Genomic DNA, 16028 nt, shown 5'->3' on the forward strand with positions numbered 1-16028 from the left:
ATACATTTTGCAACTCATTTCATGTATGTGTTCATGGAAAACAAGGACATTTCTAAGTGATGCCAAACTTTTGAACGGTAGAGTATATTTTTTAAGTTCGGAAAGAAATAGCGCCCCTTGTGTGCAGTGCCGGTAATACCATACATCCCAGTATGTTACAAGAACATTATAAATTTATGAAAATCTGGATACCTCCCAACCCTAGCGAATGTCACTGTTCCAATGTCCACACCTTGTAGAATAAAGACATGTATTGGGCATTGTAAGTAGTATGCTAGTTACTCACGTCTTCTGCTTTCCTTCTGAGGAACAGCCTCTGGCTCAGCTCGTAGACATTTACATTACAGATGAGAAGGACATCAAAGGCAGCGTTCACCCCCTGAGAGAAGAGAGAAACATTAGAGATTAGACATTCAAGCACAATATAAACCAGCGACAGACATCAGATAATTGCTGGGTCAAGTTCACAAGAGTTAAATATAGGCTACAAATGTATTAGGCTTCCATTACGCAAGCTTAGTCATAAACACAATGTACTGTATATGACTATCAAGAGAGTGGCGCTAGCTATGCCAAGGTTGTGAGTTTAATTCTCGCAGGGATCACGTACTAAATATCTACGCACTTTGGATAAAAGCAGCTACTAGGTCGCATTTAATTGACGCCCCTACCAGGACTGTGATGCCTTGTTCTTTGCAGAGCATGGCCGCAGCGCACAGCAAGAGGCTCACGGCAATCCAATGGATGGAAAACTTCTCCTCGCTCTCCCTACCTGCAGAAGACATCCATAGATGAGTGAGACGTAGTTCATAAATTAAATATTCAAACGATAAAATGGTTTCTGCATTACAGTGGGGCAAAAAAGTATTTAGTCAGCCACTAATTGTGCAAGTTCTCCCACTTAAAAGGATGAGAGAGGCCTGTAATTTTCATCATAGGTACACTTCAACTATGACAGACAAAATGAGAAAAAAAATCCAGAATATCAAATTGTAGGATTTTTAATGAATGTATTTGCAAATTATGGTGGAAAATAACTATTTGGTCAATAACAAAAGTTTATCTCAATACTTTGTTATTTACCCTTTGATGGCAATGACAGAGGTCAAATGTTTTCTGTAAGTCTTCACAAGGTTTTCACACACTGTTGCTGGTATTTTGGCCCATTCCTCCATGCAGATCTCCTCTAGAGCAGTGATGTTTTGGGGCTGTTGCTGGGAAACATGGACTTTCAACTCCCTCCAAAGATTTTCTATGGGGTTGAGATCTGGAGACTGGCTAGGCCACTCCAGGACCTTGAAATGCTTCTTACGAAGCCACTCCTTCGTTGCCCGGGCGGTGTGTTTGGGATCATTGTCATGCTGAAAGACCCAGCCACGTTTCATATTCAATGCCCTTGCTGATGGAAGAAGGTTTTCACTCAAAATCTCACGATACATGGCCCCATTCATTCTTTCCTTTACACGGATCAGTCATCCTGGTCCCTTTGCAGAAAAACAGCCCCAAAGCATGATTTTTCCACCCCCATGCTTCACAATAGGTATGGTGTTCTTTGGATGCATCTCAGCGTTCTTTGTCCTCCAAACACGACGAGTTGAGTTTTTACCAAAAAGTTATATTTTGGTTTCATCTGACCATATGAGACTTGTGTACATTGCCTATAGATGTGATGCATGTTCGTACTCTCTCTGTATACATTCAAGCAACCATGACACACCATCCTTAATGCATACAAAACCTACCTCCTCTGAAGGCTTTGCAGTAGGTCAGAAAGGAGAGCTGGAAGAACAGTGCACAAAGTAGGTCCGCCCGGCCTACAATCCCTGCCACCTGAAAGAGAGAAAGAGGGGTTTAATAACTTCTTATGGCTTGGGGGCAGTATTTCGACGTCTGGATGAGACACGTGCCCAAAGTAAACTGCCTGTCACTCGGGCCCAGAAGCTAGGAAATGCATTTAATTGGTAAATTTGGATAGAAAACACTAAAGTTTCCAAAACTGTTAAAATAATGTCTGTGAGTATAACAGAACTGATATGGAAGGCAAAAACCAGAGGAAAATCCATCCAGGAAGTGGGATTTTTTTTATATGAGTATTTTCAATTGAATGCCTATAGAGTATCTAATGGGTTAGGACCCAGATTGCTGTTTCTATGGCTTCCACTAGATATCAACAGTCTTTAGACATTGTTTCAGGCTTGTTTTCTGAAAAATTAAGAAGAATGAGACCTTTGTCAGTGGACTGTAGAATCATGCAGTGCTGGTATGCGCACGCTTCCTTGTTTTCCTTTCTATTGAATACGCTATTGTCCGGTTGACATATTATCGATTATTTAGACAATTGACAACCTGAGGATTAATTATAAACATCGTTTGACATGTTTTGACGAACTTTACCGGTACTAGTAGGATGTATTCGTCTGCATGTTTTGACCGCCTTTGAGCTAGTGGATTACTGAACAAAACGCGCCAACAAAACAGAGATTTTGGGATATAAAGAAGGACTTTAATCGAACAAAACAAACATTTATTGTGTAGCTGGGACTCTTGTGACTGCAACCATATGAAGATCTTCAAAAGGTATGTGATTCATTTTATCACTATTTCTGACGTTTGTAATTCCTTTACTTGGTTGTAAAATGTTTGTATGTTTTTGTAAGCGGGGTATGCTTTCGCCGTAAAGCCTTTTTGAAATCTGACAAAGCGTCTGGATTAACAAGAAGTCCATCTTTAAAACAATGTATGACACTTGTATTTTTTATGAATATTTATTATGACTATTTCTGTATTTTGAATTTGGCACTCTGCAATTTCACCGGATGTTGTCGAGGTGGGTAGCTAGCGGAAGACTGCGCCAGAAAGGTTATGAGAGACAGAATTCCGTCATTTGACATGTCCAGTTAAAAATCAACACCTATTATCTAATCTGCCTTTGGACTCTTCGGGTAGACCAGAAATGATGAAGGCAACTGTGTCAGCCAACAGATAGTCGGAATGTATATTTTAACAACCTGCACATGATCAAATGCAATAACGCAAATACACCATCTTTCTGTATCTGCTCCTGTACTGTATATAACAGCCTTACTGACAGCAGCCAATTAACATCCAGCGCAGGAGACTCTCATTACTGGCCTGTGTGTGCAGTGCATGTGTGTGTGTCCCTCTCTGTCGGTGTGTGTGTGTGTGAGAGAGAGTATATTACATATAGTGTGCATGATTTATACTGTGTCTGTATAGTGTGTACTGCATACGTCCTGGAATCCTGGGGGCTATCTCCTTTGATAAGTGCAGCAGGCCTTGGGTCTGTGGTCTGCCCGCTCCCACCCCCAGGTCTCCCTCAGCCTGTTGCCCTCCCTGATTAAAGCCAGCCGAGAGCAGGGGGGGTGCAGCCCTCCAGCCGGGCACCGCAGCCCTCACACACCACAACCGGGTATGAATAAGCTTTTAATAGTCTGGGCCTCGCTCAAAACGCACACCTTTTCGATGCACACTCCGATTGAGATGGACCTTTGTTCCTGGCATGGCTCTAACGCATGTTTAATACAACAAACACCCGTGGATGTTGGAACACATGTAGTGATGGGAGGCTGTTATTATTTTGGAAAGTAAGTAAAGAGATATTGTTTGCCAGAGGGGGAATCATAGAATTGGACAAAGTCTATCAGTTCAAAATTTTACATATCAAATGGTACACCAGATATGGCCGCCATTACACGATTATCTACCATAGAATATTGCTTTGATTAAGGACGTCCCTTCTAGTCCATTCTGATTCTATTGAGCTAACAGCCCAGTGTCATCATAGCTCCAGTGCCGGAGTTTGGTTTTGGTAACAGCACTGCCGACTCCGGACAATGCATTGCCCCTTGTAATGGGTCCGGGTTCAATCCCCAAGACTCCCACTTTTCATATTTGCGTACAGTACCCATCTCATAGGTCTCCTCCTCTCATCTCAGTTGTTCTCAATAAAACAAACAAATATTATGTGATAGACACGTATAGTACCTGTCTGTGTGTTTTCACTATTTCTTACATCCCTCCATTCCATACAATGTTTGTCTACTTACGCTTTCGGTGTGAACGGGGTGCGCTGCAAAGAGAAGACCAGCCAGGAGAGAAGCTTTGGGTGCGTGGTTGAGCCTGTTCCCATTCCCATCGTATGCCAAGCCACCGATCAGTACGGAGAACATGTCGATCATCAGCGCTGATATGAGACTGTGCAGGCCGATGTTCAGCACATGGAAGCCAACTGGGTGCAGCCCACCAGCCATGAGGTAGTTAAGCCTGGGTCCATAAAAGAGATGACAGCATGAATTCTACAAACAGATTTGAAAAAAATATATCAATAATACACAATGATATCAACAAAGTACAGACATGTACAGTTGAAGTCAGAAGTGTACATACACTTAGGTTGGAGTCATTAAAACTCGTTTTTCAACCACTCCACAAATTTCTTGTTAATTAACAAACTATAGTTTTGGCAAGTCAGTTAGGACATCAACTTTGTGCATGACACAAGTAATTTTTCCAAAAATTGTTAACAGACAGATTTCACTTATAATTCACTGAATCACAATTCCAGTGGGTCAGAAGTTTACATACACTAAGTCGACTGTGCCTTTAAACAGCTTGAAAAATGTCAGAAAATTATGTCATGGCTTTAAAAGCTTCTGATAGGCTAATTGATATAATTTGAGTCAATTGGAGGTGTACCTGTGGATGTATTTCAAGGCCTACCTTCAAAGTCTGTGACACTTTGCTTGACATCATGGGAAAATCAAAAGAAATCAGCCAAGACCTCAGAAAAACAAGTCTGGTTCAAGTCTGGTTCACAAGTCCACAAGTCTGGTTCATCCTTCGGAGATATTTCCAAATGCCTGAAGGTACTACGTTCATCTGTACAAACAATAGTGCACAAGTATAAACACCATGGGACCAAGCAGTCATCATACCGCTCAGGAAGGAGATGCGCTTTGTCTCCTAGAAATGAACGTACTTTGTTGAGAAAAGTGCAAATCAATCCCAGAACAACAGCAAAGGACCTTGTGAAGATGCTGGAGGAAACCAGTACAAAAGTATCTATATCCTCAGTAAAACGAGTCCTATATCGAAATAACCTGAAAGGCCACTCAGCAAGGAAGAAGCCACCACTCCAAAACTGCCATAAAAAAGCCAGACTACAGTTTGCAACTGCACATGGGGACAAAGATCGTACTTTTTGGAGAAATGTCCTCTGGTCTGACGAAACAAAAATAGAACTGTTGGCCATAATGACCATCGTTATGTTTGGAGGAAAAAGGGGGATGCTTGCAAGCCAAAGAACACCATCCCAACCGTGAAGCACAGGGGTGACCGCATCATGTTGTGGGGGTGCTTTGCTGCAGAAGGGACTGGTGCACTTCACAAAATAGATAGTATCATGAGGTAGGAAGATGATGTGGATATATTGAAGCAACATCTCAAGACATCAGTCAGGAAGTTAAAGCTTGGTCACAAATGGGTTTTCCAAATGGACAATGACCCCAAGCATACTTCCAAAGTTGTGGAAAATGGCTTAAGGACAACAAAGTCAAGGTATTGGAGTGGCCATCACAAAGCCCTGACCTCAATCCTACAGAACATTTGTGGGCAGAACTGAAAAAGCGTGTGCGAGTAAAATGGCCTACAAACCTGTCGCAGTTACACCCAACTTACTATGGGAAGCTTGTAGAAGGCTACCTGAAACATTTGACTCAAGTTAAACAATTTAAAGGCAATGCTACCAAATACTAATTGAGTGCATGTAATCTTCTGACCCACTGGGAATGTGATGAAAGAAATAAAAGCTGAAATTAACCATTCTCTCTACTATTATTCTGACGTTTCACATTCTTAAAATAAAGTGGTGATCATAACTGACCAAAGACAGGCAATTTTTACTTGGATTAAATGTCTGGAATTGTGAAAAACAGAGTTTAAATGTACTATCAAAATGGCTTAGCATGAGATATAATGGGACATTTTTATTTTTATTTCACCTTTATTTAACCAGGTAGGCTAGTTGAGAACAAGTTCTCATTTGCAACTGCGACATTGTGTACTTACTTGATAATACAAATACAGTACGAGTCAAAAGTTTGGACACACCTACTATTCAAGGTTTTTTATTTATTTTTGCTATTTTATATATAATTTACAATTGATAGGCTAATATTGTCACCCATCACACTGTTTTTGATTTAATCTTGTCTTTACATATACAGTACTAGTCAAATGTTTGGACACACCTACTAATTTTCACTATTTTCTACATTGTAGAATGTAGTAATCAAAAAAGTGTTAAACAAATTTAAATATATTTTATATTTGAGATTCTTCAAAGTAGCCACCCTTTGCCTTGATGACAGATTTGCACACGCTTGCCACTCTCTCAACCAGCTTCATCTTGAATGCTTTTCCAACAAGCTTGAAGGAGTTTCCACATATGCTGAACACTTGTTGGCTGCTTTTCCTTCACTCTGCGGTCCAACTCATCCCAAACCATCTCATTTGGGTTGAGGTCAGGTGATTGTGGAGGCCAGTTCATCTGACGCAGCACTCCATCACTCTCCTTGGTCAAATATCCCTTACACAGTCTGGAGATGTGTTGGGACATTGTCCTGATGAAAAACAAATGACAGTCTCACTCTGCGCAAACCAGATGGGATGGTGTATCGCTTCAGAATGCTGTGGTAGCCATGCTGATTAAGTGTGCCTTGAATTCTAAATAAATCACTGACAGTGTCACCAGCAAATCCCCATCACACCTCCTCCTCCATGCTGGGAACCACACACGCAGAGATCATCCATTCACCTACTCTGTGTCTCACAAAGACACGGCAAATGGAACCAAGAATCTCAATTTGGACTTCATGTTTTAAAGTAATGATGGACTGTCATTTCTCTTTGCTTATTCGAGCTGTTCTTTCCATAATATGGACTTGATATTTTACCAAATTCTGTATACCACCATTACCTTGTCACAACACAACTCATTTGCTCAAACGCATTAAGAAGGAAATTACTTCGACAAATACATTTTTAACAAGGCACACCTGTTAACTGAAATGCATTACAGGTGACAACCTCATGAAGCTGGTTGAGAGAATGCCAAGAGTGTGCACAGCTGTCATCAAGGCAAAGGGTGGCTAATTTGAAGAATATAAAATATATCTTGATTTGTTTAACACTTTTTGGTTACTACATGATTCCATGTGTTATTTCATATTTTTGATGTCTTCGCTATTATTCTACAATGTAGAAAATAGTAAAAATAAAGAAAAACCCTGGAATGAGTAGGTGTGTCCAAACTTTGACTGGTACTGCATCTGCATCTGAATATGTATACAGAACAAAAAATACAAACACAACATGTAAAGTGTTGGTCCCATGTTTCATGAGCTGAAATAAAAGATGCCATACATTTTCCATACACACAGAAAAAACTAATTTCTCTCAAATTGAGCAGAAATTATTTTACATTCTGTTAGTGAGCATTTCTCCTTTACAAAGATCCATCCACCTGACAGGTGTGGCATATTAAGAAGCTGATTAAACAGCACGGTTATTACACAGGTACATCTTGTGCTGGGGACAATAAAAGGTCACTAAAATGTGCAGGTTTGTCACACAACACAATGCCACAAGTTTCTCAAGTTGAGGGAGCGTGCAATTGGCATGCTGATTGTAGGACACAACTGCATTTTATCAATGGCAATTTGATAAAACACCGTGACGAGATACCGAGGCCCATTGTTGTGCCATTTATCTGCCGCCATCACCTCATGTTACATCATGATAATGCACAGCCCCATGTCGCAAGGATCTGTACACAATTCCTGGAAGCTGACAATGTCCCAGTTCTTCCATGGCCTCCATACTCACCAGACATGTCACCCATTGAGCATGTTTGGGATGCTCTGGATTTATGTGTACGACAGGGTGTTCCAGTTCTTACCAATATCCAGCAACTTCACACAGAAGAATGGGACAACATTCCACAATAAACAGCCTGATCAACTCTACGTTAGGGAGATTTGTCCCGCTGCATAAGGCAAACGGTGGTCACACCAGATACTGACTGGTTCTCTGATCCACGCCACTACAATTTTTTAAGGTATCTGTGACCAACAGATGCATATCTGTATTCCCAGTCATGTGAAATACTTAGATTAGGGCCTAATGCATTTATTTAAATTGACTGATTTCCTCATATGATCTGTAAATTGTTGCATGTTGTGTTGATATTTTTGTTCAGTGTACTTCAAATGAATGTGAAAGTAACTTAGAGATTTAAAGTGGTATTTGAACCCAGGTCTGGTTGTAATAGGTGATGTGATTAGTCCAAATATCAGCAACAAAATGAATAGCAGTTTGGAATAGAATTGTGAAGGGTTGAGGTCAGGGCTCTGTGCAGGCCAGCCAACTTCTTCCAGACCGATCTCGACAACCATTTCTCTATGGACCTCACTTTGTGCACGGGGCATTGTCATGCTGAAACAGGAAAGGGCCTTCCCCAAACTTTTGCCACAAAGTTGGAAGCACAGAATCCCCTAGAATGTCCTTGTATGCTGTAGCGTGAAGATTTCCCTTCACTGGAACTAAGGGCCCAAACCATGAAAAATAGCACAAGACCATTATTCCTCCTCCACCAAACGTTACAGTTGGAACTATGCATTGGGGCAGGTAGCGTTCTCCTGGAATCCGCCAAACACAGATTTGTCCGTCGGACTGCCAGATGGTGAAGCATGAGTCATCACTCCAGAGAACACGTTTCCACTCATCCAGAATCCAATGGTGGCGAGCTTTACACCACTCCAGCTGACGCTTGGCATTACAAAATGGCGCCGGAAGAAATGGCAGCAGTTTTACAGGAGCCCAACCAATTGTGCTACTATGTGTTTTTTTCGTGTTATTTGGAACTTATTTTGTACATATTGTTTCCGCAACCGTATCTTACGGAAAAAAAGAGCTTCTGGATATCAGGACAGCGATCACTCACCTGGGATTAGAAAAATATTTTTTCCACTAAAAAAGACGACGCTCAAGACATTCTCCAAACACCCCACAGGACAAACATCCCCGTTATTTGCAAGAAGAAGCGACGCAGGTACAGAGGACAACGAGCCTTGTCAGGACCCGGCAAAGGCGACTGGTAAAGCTACTACTACTAGCCAACGTGCAATCATTGGACAATAAATTAGACGAGGTATGATCACAAATATCCTACCAACTTCACAAAAAAAACTATAATATCCTGTGTTTCACGGAATCGTGGCTGAATGACAACATGGATATTCAGCTAGCGGGATATACGCTGCACCGGCAAGACACAAGCTTGGCACGCTCCGGTAAGATGAGGGGTGGGCGGTCTGTGCATATTTGTAAACAACAGCTGGTGCATGAAATCTATGAAAAGTCTCTAGATTTTGCTCACCTGAAGTAGAGTATATTGTGATAAATTGCAGGCCACACTACTTGCCTAGAGAGTGTTCAGCAATACTGTTCGTGGCTGTTTATGTACCACCACAGACAGATGCTGGCACTAAGACCGTACTCAGTCAGCTGTATAAGGTAATAAGCAAACAGGAAACCACTCATCCAGAGGTGGTGCTCCTAGTGGCCAGAGACTTTAATGCAGGGAAACTTAAATCAGTTCTACCAAATTTCTATCAACATGACAAATGTGCAACCAGAGGGAAAACAATTCTAGATCACCTGTACTCAACACACAGAAAAGCGTACAAAGCTCTCCCTCGCCCTCCAATTGGTAAATCCGACCACAACTCTATCCTCCTGATTCCTGCTTACAAGAACAAATGAAAGCAGGAAGCACCAGTGACTCGGTCTATAAAAAAAGTGGTGCTAAACTACAGTACTGTTTTGCTATCACAGACTGGAACATGACCCGGGATTCTTCCGATGGCATTGAGGGGTACACCACATCAGTCACTGGCTTTATCAATAAGTGCATCGAGGACGTTGTCCTCACAGTGACTGTACATACATACCCCAACCAGAAGCCATGGAATACAGGCAACATTCGCACTGAGCTAAAGGGTAGAGCTGCCGCTTTCAAGGTGCGGGACTCTAACCCGGAAGCTTACAAGAAATCCTGCTATGCCCTGCGATGAACCATCAAACAGGCAAAGCCTCAATACAGGGCTAAGATTGAATCATATTACACCAGCTCCGACGCTAGTCTAATGTGGCAGGGCTTTCAAACTATTACAGACTACAAAGGGAAGCACAGCCACGAGCTGCCCAGTGACACGAGCCTACCAGACGAGCTAAATCTCTTCGATGCTCGCTTCGAGGCAAGCAACACTGAGGCATGCATGACAGCATCAGCTATTCCGGATGACTGTATGATCACGCTCTCCGTAGCCGACGTGAATACGACCTTTAAACAGGCTAACATACACAAGGCTGCGGGGCCAGACGGAATACCAGGACATGTGCTCCGGGCATGACCAACTGACAGGTGTCTTCACTGACATTTTCAATTACCCTGATTGAGTCGTAATACCAACATGTTTCAAGCAGACCACCATAGTCCCTGTGCCCAAGAACACAAAGGCAACCTGCCTAAATGACTACAGACCCGTAGCACTCACGTCCGTAGCCATGAAGTGCTTTGAAAGGTTGGTAATGGCTCACATCAACACCATTATCCCAGAAACCCTAGACCCACTCCAATTTGCATACCGCCCAAACAGATCCACAGATGATGCAATCTCTATTGCACTCCACACTGCCCTTTCCCACCTGGACAAAGGAACACTTATGTGAGAATGCTACTCATTGACTACAGCTCAGCGTTCAACATCATCACTAAGCTAAGGATCCTGGGACTAAACACCTCCCTCTGCAACTGGATCCTAGACTTCCTGACGGGCCGCCCCCAGGTGGTGAGGGTAGGTAGGTGCATGTGCAGTCCCTTCCTGTACTCCCTGTTCACCCACAACTACATGGCCAGGCACGACTCCAACACCATCATTAAGTTTGCAGACAACAAAAGTGGTAGGCCTGATCACCGACAATGACGAGACAGCCTATAGGGAGGAGGTCAGAGACGTGGTAATGCGGTGCCAGCATAACAACCAAGACAAAGGAGATGATTGTGGACTACAGGAAAAGCTGTAGTGGAGCAGGTTGAGAGCTTCAAGTTCCTCGGTGTCCACATCAACAACAAACTATCATCGTCCAAACACACAAAGACAGTCGTGAAGAGGGCACGACAACGCCTATTCCCCCTCAGGAAACTAAAACGATTTTGCATGGGTCCTGAGATCCTCAAAAGGTTTTACAGCTGCAACATCATGAGCATCCTGACTGGTTGCATCACTGCCTGGTACGGCAATTGCTCAGCCTCTGACCGCAAGGCATTACAGAGGGTAGTGCGTACGGCCCAGTACATCACTGGGGCAAAGCTGCCTGCCACACAGGACCTCTACACCAGGCGGTGTCAGGCCCTAAAAATTGTCAAAGACCCCAGCCACCCCAGTCATAGACTGTTCTCTCTACTACCGCATGGCAAGCGGTACCGGAGTGCCAAGTCTAGGACAAAAAGGCTTCTCAACAGTTTTTCCCCCAAGCCATAAGACTCCAGAACAGGTGATCAAATGGCTACCCGGACTATTTGCATTGTGTGCCCCCCTCCCAAACCCTCTTTTTACACTGCTGCTACTCTCTGTTTATCAGATATGCATAGTCACTTTAACTATACAATTCATGTACATACTACCTCAATTGGGCCGACCAACCAGTGCTCCCGTACATTGGCTAACCGGGCTATCTGCATTGTGTCCCACCACCCACCAACCCTTATTTTCCACTACTGCTACTCTCTGTTCATCATTTATGCATATATGTATATAGCCTGTCTTTTTACTGTTGTTTTATTTCTTTACCTACCTATTCTTAACCTAACACCTTTTTTGCACTATTGGTTAGAGCCTGTAAGTAAGAATTTCACTGTAAAGTCTACACCTGTTGTATTCGAACCTGGACAGACGATTTCTAAGCTCAACGCTCTTGAGCACTCGGCAGTCCCATTATGTGAGCTTGTGTGGCCTACCACTTTGCGGCTCAGCCGTTGTTGCTCCTATATGATTCCAATTCACAATAACAGCACTTACAGTTAACCGGGACAGCTCTAGCTGGGCAAAAATGTGATAAACTGCTTTGATAGCAAAGTGGCATCCTATGACAGTGTCACATTGAAAGTCACTAAGCTATTCAGTAAGGCCATTCTACTGCCAATGTTTGTCTATGGAAATTGCATGGCTGTGTGCTCGATTTTATACACCTGTCAGTAAGGGTTGTGGCTGAAATAGCCGAATCCACTAATTTGAAGGGGTGTCCACATACATTTGTATATACAGTGTATGTCAGGTGAAAATAAAATGTTGAGATCCTGAAACCAGTCAAAGTAACATACCGTACATATTCATTGCCTATCAATTACAATTCTACTGAGAAGAATAGCACTTGGGACCCACCTCTGAAATCCTCACAGAGAACCAAATTGTGTTTTCAACAATTAACCATCAATACATTCCAAGGTCATCTTGGCATTATGTTCTTTATTCATCCTAACAACTTTTGTAGAGGCAGCTATGATTCTACTTTTAGATCTGTCCGTCTTTCTGTATATTGACAGAGCTACCTTGCGGAGTCTTGTGAGTACGCACATGAGTTCATGCATGTGTGTATGTCATATGTGTATCCTACCTAAAAGTGAGGACAGTGAGCGGCCTGTAGGACTTGTGGCTGTTGTTGCTGCTCAGGTTACTTCCCCAGAAGTCATTTCTCCAGATGTTGTTGAGAGGCGTGGATGGGATCAGGTCCTGCGGGAGACACATCCGAAAAGAGATGTGACAAAAACAACTTTAGATGCCTAGGGACATATATTTTATTTTTTACGCATACATTGATGTGTGCATGTACAACTTGGAATATGACATACAGTTGATGTCAAAAGTTTACATAGACAAACACATTTAAACACAGTTTTTCACAATTTCTGAAATGTAATTTGAGTAAAAATTCCCTGTCTCAGGTCAGTTAGGATCACCACTTTATTTTAAGAATGTGAAATGTCAGAATAATAGTAGAGAGAACGATTCCAGCTTTAATTTCTTTCATCACATTTCCAGTGGGTCAGAGGTTTACATACACTCAATTAGTATTTGGTAGCATTGCCTTTACATTGTTTAACTTGGGTCAAACGTTTCGGGTAGCCTTCTACAAGCTTCCCACAATAAGTTGGGTGAATTTTGGCCCATTCCTCCTGACAGAGCTGGTGTAACTGAGTGAGGTTTGTAGGCCTCCTTGCTCGCACATGCTTTTTCAGTTCTGCCCAGAGGTTTTCTATAGGATTGAGGTCAGGGCTTTGTGATGGCCACTCCAATACCTTGACTTTGTTGTCCTTAAGCCATTTTGTCACAACTTTGGAAGTATGCTTGGGGTCATTGTCCATTTGAAAGATCCATTTGCAACCAAGCTTTAACTTCCTGACTGATGTCTTGAGATGTTGCTTCAATATATCCACATAATTTTCCTACCTCATGATTAGAGGTCAACCGACTAATCGGAATGGCCGATTAATTAGGGCCGATTTCAAGTTTTCATAACAATCGGAAATCTGTATTTTTTTTTACACCTTTATTTAACTGGGCAAGTCAGTTAAGGACACATTCTTATTTTCAATGACGGCCTAGGAACGGTGCGTTATCTGCCTTGTTCACGGGCACAACGACAGATTTTTACCTTGTCAGCTCGGGGATTCAATCTTGCAACCTTACAGTTAACTAGTCCAATGCTCTAACCACCTGCCTTACATTGCACTCCACAAGGAGCCTGCCTGTTACGCGAATGCAGTAAGAAGCCAAGGTAAGTTGCTAGCTAGCATTAAACTTATCTTACAAAAAAAAAATCAATCAATCATAATCACTAGTTAACTACACATGGTTGATGATATTACTAGTTTATCTAGCGTGTCCTGCGCTGCATATAATCGATGCGGTGCGCATTCGCGAAAAAGGACTGTCGTTGCTCCAACGTGTACCTAACCATAAACATCAATGCCTTTCTTAAAAAGAGGAGAGGGACAGAAGCTATACTGTTACACTGGCAATACTAAAGTGCCTATAAGAGCATCCAATAGTCAAAGGTATATGAAATACAAATCGTATAGCGAGAAATAGTCCTATAATTCCTATAATATCTACAACCTAAAACTTCTTACCTGGGAATATTGAAGACTCATGTTAAAAGGAACCACCAGCTTTCATATGTTCTAATGTTCTGAGCAAGGAACTGAAACGTTAGCTTTTTTACATGGCACATATTGTACTTTTACTTTATTCTCCAACACTTTTTTTGCATTATTTAAACCAAATTGAACATGTTTCATTATTTATTTGAGGTTAAATTGATTTTATTGATGTATTATATTAAGTTAAAATAAGTGTTCATTCAGTATTGTTGTAATTGTCATTATTACAAATTTAAAAAACGTAAAAATTGTTTGATTAATCGGTATCGGACTTTTTTGGTCCTCCAATAATCGGTATCGGCATGGAAAAATCATATTGGGTCGACCTCTACTCATGATGCCATTTATTTTGTGAAGTGCACCAGTCCCTCTTGTAGCAAAGCACCCCCACAACATGATGCTGCCACCCCCGTGCTTCACGGTTAGGATGGTGTTCTTCGGCTTGCAAGCATCCTCCAAACATAATGATGGTCATTATGGCCAACAGTTCTATTTTTGTTTCATCAGACCAGAGGACATTTCTCCAAAAAGTATGATCTTTGTCACCATGTGCAGTTACAAACCGTAGTCTGCCTTTTTTATGGCGGTTTTGGAGCAGTGGCTTCTTCCTTGCTGAGCGGCCTTTCAGGTTATGTCAATATAGGACTCGTTTTACTGTAGGTATAGATACTTCGTACTTGTTTCCTCCAGCATCTTAAGGAAGGTTAAGGGATTGATTTGTACTTCATCTCTAGGAGACAGAACGTGTCTCCTTCCTGAGTGGTATGACGGCTGAGTGGTCCCATGGTGTTTATACTTGCGTACTATTGTTTGTATAGATGAACGTGGTACCTTCAGGCATTTGGAAATTGCTCCCAAGGATGAACCAGACTTGTGGAGGTCCACAATTGTTTTTCTGAGGTCTTGGCTGATTTCTTTTGATTTTCCCATGATGTAAAGCAAAGAGGCACTGAGTTTGAAGGTAGGCCTTGAAATACATGCACATCTCCAATTGACTCCAATGATGTCAATAAGCCTATCAGAAGCTTCTAAAGCCATGACATAATTTTCTGGAATTTTCCAAGCTGTTTAAAGGCACAGTCAACTTAGTGTATGTACACTTCTGACACACTGGAATTGTGACACAGTGAGTTAAGTGAAATAATATGTCTGTAAACAATTTTTTGAAAAATTACTTGTCGTGCACAAAGTAGATGTACAAAACTATAGTTTGTTAACAAGAAATTTGTGGAGTGGTTGAAAAACGAGTTTCAATGATTCCAAGCTAGGTGTATGTATACTTCTGACTTCAACTGTAAGTATACTCTGTACTGTATGCAGTATGTACTGTGGCTGTGAGGTTATTTTTAGCTGTTGAAATAATGCACACAATATAGACTTTGAATAGATCACGCTTTTATAGACACTGCATCCTTGAAGATGTACTTAGGAAGATGTAGTAAGTATGTGATAAGTAGATTATTACCTTGTTATTGACAATGGCTTCAGAATCATCGAACACAAAGTCTCCATCATAGCTATTGATGAAGCAGAGCAGTGCCACTAGTGCCACAGCGATCTTGGCATGGAATGGGGAAAGCTTTGGTAAAGGTATCTGTTGATCCCAATTAATTTCAGTCTGTGCCATGGTGCATAGGATCTTTGGTCATGCTGCATCGTCACCTATTCCCTACAGGAAATGGGCATGGAATGGTGTGATAAGACTTCAGTGTTGGTGGCAGAATAA

The 16028-nt window shown here is 41.9% G+C and overlaps 1 protein-coding gene across 6 annotated transcripts in view; it reads right to left on the reverse strand.

Moving 5' to 3' along the window:
- The window catches only part of tmtc4 (transmembrane O-mannosyltransferase targeting cadherins 4), a 41430-nt gene that overhangs the window by 24748 nt on the left and 654 nt on the right, over positions 1-16028 (reverse strand). For all 6 annotated transcript variants that reach the window (XR_016490463.1, XR_016490464.1, XM_090215170.1 and 3 more), the window contains exons 2-7: positions 15768-15971; positions 12757-12872; positions 4068-4284; positions 1739-1830; positions 672-768; positions 287-379 (exon numbers count right to left, since the gene is read on the reverse strand). Coding sequence is in view for 4 of the 6 variants with exons in the window: in XM_090215170.1 (XP_090071296.1) it covers positions 287-379; positions 672-768; positions 1739-1830; positions 4068-4284; positions 12757-12872; positions 15768-15929 (777 nt within the window). In the remaining 2 variants the exon portion in view is untranslated. The remainder of the gene's footprint in view (positions 1-286; positions 380-671; positions 769-1738; positions 1831-4067; positions 4285-12756; positions 12873-15767; positions 15972-16028) is intronic.

This window comes from Oncorhynchus mykiss, chromosome 22 (genome assembly GCF_057628025.1).
Source record: "Oncorhynchus mykiss isolate SJ-2025 chromosome 22, ASM5762802v1, whole genome shotgun sequence".
Classification (NCBI taxonomy): Eukaryota; Metazoa; Chordata; class Actinopteri; order Salmoniformes; family Salmonidae; genus Oncorhynchus; species Oncorhynchus mykiss.